This window comes from Phycodurus eques, chromosome 17 (assembly GCF_024500275.1).
Source record: "Phycodurus eques isolate BA_2022a chromosome 17, UOR_Pequ_1.1, whole genome shotgun sequence".
Taxonomy (NCBI): Eukaryota; Metazoa; Chordata; class Actinopteri; order Syngnathiformes; family Syngnathidae; genus Phycodurus; species Phycodurus eques.
In genome coordinates this window covers 1,993,282-1,997,500 of record NC_084541.1, presented here as the reverse complement: position 1 = coordinate 1,997,500, position 4,219 = coordinate 1,993,282, and the positions used below count along the sequence as shown (strand labels likewise).

The window sequence follows — 4,219 nt, the reverse complement described above, 5'->3', positions numbered from 1 at the left end:
ATAAACCCTCCATTTTATATAGCGCTTGTCCTCATTAGGGTCACAGGTGAGCTGGACCGTATCCCGGCTGACGTTTGGGTGAAAGGCGGGGCGCACCCGCCAGCGACTTGCAGGGCACATATGGACAAACAACCATTCACACTTCCACACTAATGGAAAATGTTGTCTTCAATCGAAATATGATTTCAATCAAAAGTAATCACATTTGAGTACTCGCTGATACAGTGCGCCGATACTTCATAATGTCATTACGTCTTGCGAGTTTGATGAAAAAAAACCATTGAAAGACATGTTACCTCTGTGTGTTAACTGCAAAATAAAGAGCAAAGAAAGACTGCTTCTTGAGAATACCACACGTTATAAAATAAAACCGTGAGAGGAAACCGTAAGTGATACTTTATCATAGCATCGCTTGCTTCTCTTTACTTGTCGTGCCACACTGCAGGAGCTCCGTAACAGGAGAGCGGGCGGCTCGGCCAGAGCCGAACATCGTGGAGTGGAGCGGGCGGACGACTGGGCTCGAGAAACTTTTCTGCTTGCCAGATGACCCACCGCCACATTTTGCAGAGCATAATTCGCAGTCGGCTAACAAACCGTTGTCGTCTGTGTTTAACTTAAAAGTATCGCTTTCGTAGTATTGGAGCGTTTCTTTTTCGAGTCCAAGTCCAACTGCAGACGTACGATATAGGCATCCCTAGTCTTCAATTAACCTAAAATTCATGCCATTGGAATGTGGGAGGAAATTGGAGAACCCAAACAGAGAAAACAGTGCAAGCAGGGGAAGAACATGAAAATTCCAAGATTCAAACCCTGAATCTCAGAACGGTGAGGCATACATGGTAGCCGATAGGCCAAGTTTGCTGTCTAAAGAACAGCATGACGTCAGTTAAGGCCTACACTTACGGGCAGGCAGAATCACTCTGCGCAATACAACACTGGCAAAGGAAACCGGAGTTCAGAACATTCAGTAAGAGATTCTTCAACAAATGAAAAATATTCAAAAACAACAACAGGTTAGTTTATCATTAAGTTCCCCCATGGTCAATCAAGGAAATTGAAAATCAGTCATTTCTCCACCAGCAAGCATCTAAGGATGAATTCTGGGTGCGTTTTGCATGAAAGATGTCATGTGACACATCACCGTATTGCATGAAACCTCGAAGGACTCCAAAGTTGCATTAAATTTTAAACCACAGTCACATGTGGCATCACGCAAGACGAGAGACCTCAAAGAAGCAACTTAGGACGGTTTCAAGATGCTTGTGTCCTCATACGCATTCGAGTTTTACAGTGATTTTATGGTCACCATAAACTTGTATGTTATTGTTCCTTTATTTTCTTCTGTCATCAAAGTCAGACTTGAATGTTTCACACCTCAACATAAAAGCGCGGTTAACTTATTTGAAGACTTGTAGAACAGTTAAAAGCGTTCATTAAAACACTGCCCGCTACAGCAAATCAAGTTTTATGAGAGTAACCAGCAGCACCAGATTGCGTTCAACATTAGAGGTTCCACTCTATGCGGCAAGTGATGTGATCAACATGCCCAAATGTATTCCTTATTGATTCCAAAAGTTCGACAACAACTGGGGGAAAAAAAAGAAAAAAAAAAAAAAACTCACAGTATTTTCATGCAATAGCTACATACTGCAAAGTAAGATGAGACACTGACGTGACATCATTACAAGTACTGTTATCCTTCTGTATTAAAAGTAGTCACTAAAGAGGAGAGAAAAACAACTCCAATGTGGATGCATTCTCGCTTTGTGAAACCACAAAGCAGAGTGTGTTCTGTGCGTGAGTCATAACAGTGGCGGTGTTATGCTTAGTCTCAGTGTGCACGAAAATGTCAGCCAGACGGGCATCTACTGGCATGGAGCTCGCCTGCTGCCCGCTGTATCCAGCACCGCCTTCAAGTGCTGTCAGAAACGTTGTAATTGTGAGTTCGATGCACACCGCATGCCCAACAAAGTACAACTGAGACTGGGAATTGTCTTGCAGTGAAATGTTACCTTCTGGGGGGGGGGGGGGGGCAGGTTGGGGAGCGGAGTCAATTGGTGGTAAAAGACTGGGCTCTCACACGACTGTACATCGCCTGGGATATTATCATTGCTGTATAACGTTTGAATTTCCTGCTCACTGGTCATTTGTCGGCTGTTGTCACAGCTCTGGAGGAAGAAGTGAAACACAGCAGTTTCCGAAGACACATCTGCAGGAGCGCACATAAAAGGTTGCTCCGTTTAAAAGTGCATCAGCTCAGCCTGCAGACAAGTCAATTAACGGCAGGGAGTGTGGTTGGGGGGGGGGGGATAATAAACTAAACAGATACAGATCGTCAGTAACATCCAGCCAGGGAGCAAGACCTTTGCATTTGCCGTCGATTGTGCACGACACAGCCAAGAAAGCAACGACAAGGAGGAGCCCCCCTCGAACTAGTTCGAGTCGACTAATGTCAACTGACAACACGTTGCCACAATTTCCAAGGAGCGATGAGGGGGGGTGGATATCGAGAGACACATAAACACATTGGATGCCGAAGACAACTCCCAGTAGCTTTTCAGTACGCAGAAGAAAAGATGGGAAATGTAACAACCTGCATGTTTGTACTGTCGAGAAATGCATGCCAGAGATGATATCATAATCAAGCCGGGGGCCTCAGTGTCCTAGTTGCTGCGAATACTCGACAGTCTGGGGGTGATGAAGCCATTTGCGAACATGATGACAGGCTGCATACATTTGGGGAATTTGACAACAACAACAACAACAAAAACTAATCTAATTATGGGGTTTTGTCACTGCCGCAACATCAAAACAAGTTGTTGTTTGTTCGTACGCTTGTCGTGGCTGTCGGCACTTTCTGGAAGTGGATGGAAATAGTTCGGAACCAACACGAAAAGGACATTCGGAGAAAGTGAAACTTTGCAGACAGAGCCGCGCTGTCTCGGTTTTGTTGCCCTTTTCACTTTGGCGAATAATGTCAATAAAAATAACCCCCCCCCCCCCCCCCCCCCCCCCCCCCCAAAAAAAAAAAATATTAAAAAAAATAAACAACACGAATCAAGTGGCCCGAGCACAACAGTTCGGTCGAGGAGGCGCAGTGACGAGCAAGGTAATGTGACACGCGAGACGAGACGACGTGTTTGTTTCAATGGAAACATTATCTCCCGACGCAGGCGGACTGGGGAAAGCTCGTTGTCCCGAAAATGATGTCAGGGCGGCGGGCCGTAAGCCTGACTAAGCTGCTATCAAACTGATGCCTCTGAGGCTAACGTTAGCTTAGCCGCTGCTCAGCTAGTTAACCCCAAAAAAAAAAAAAAAAAAAAAAAAAAAAAAAAAATGGCTGCTTTCCTTTTAGTTTTAAATCTCTTACCAGACAGAATAGATTGGAATGGCAATCCTCCAAGCTGGCCCCGTTTGGTACAAAACAAGAACTCATCCTTCTTCACTCCGAGCGCCGACTCGCCATCATTTCACTTCCAGGGAAATAAAAGGGCACTGTTCCGATTTGTCTTTTCTGAGATGTTCAGGCTTGATCAGCGAATAATAATTGTTGCAACATTTGGCCGCAGGAGAGTTCATTTAACGCGCTTCCGATTGCAGTTGACCCGCCGGCTTTCAAAAAGCGGACAAAACAGGTTACGGCGGTGTTCAGGGCGACATCTCGAAAGCATCCCAAGTTCAATCCATTTCCAGGAGGCAACAATGTTCCTAAAACAAAAAGAAAAGGAGAGCAAACAAGCAACTCTCCCCCTCCCCCTTAGCCCTGAAAACGGTCTCAGCTTAAAAAAATACTAAATATTCCGTCGCACTCCTCCTCGGCAAAATTCATTCTAAAAGCGAAATGCATCCCGGTGAAAGCCGCTGAAAATGGCATCAGCCGCGATTTGAACAATGATTACGATCATGATTTCTGTCTGGGCTCCTGTTGGTTTGCATTTGAATTCATGGATTCCTTTCTTTAATGGCGGCCACGGGGACAATTCTGCCTTCCACCGCCGATTGGCTCGTTCGTGGGCAAAGATTTGTCCAGTTAGCTGAACTTTAGCAAATTGCAACGACGCGTTCTTTTAACTTCCGGGAAAATAAATGTTGGCCATAGAAGTTTCCCCCTGATAGTAGTTTGTGTTTTCAAACTAATAGAATCAAAACACTACTTTCACATAACGCCAATCGTTCCCATCATATTTCAGTATTTAAACATATGCTTATTGATAATAGC

The 4,219-nt window shown here is 44.8% G+C and overlaps 1 protein-coding gene across 2 annotated transcripts in view; it reads right to left on the bottom strand.

Annotated features, from left to right (window-relative positions):
* med13a (mediator complex subunit 13a) overlaps positions 1 to 4,004 on the bottom strand; it is a 98,963-nt gene extending 94,959 nt beyond the window's left edge. For both annotated transcript variants that reach the window (XM_061702075.1, XM_061702076.1), the window contains exon 1: positions 3,371 to 4,004. In XM_061702075.1, the coding sequence (XP_061558059.1) occupies positions 3,371 to 3,436 (66 nt within the window). In that variant the 5' untranslated portion in view covers positions 3,437 to 4,004. The remainder of the gene's footprint in view (positions 1 to 3,370) is intronic.
* Positions 4,005 to 4,219: the final 215 nt, after the last annotated feature.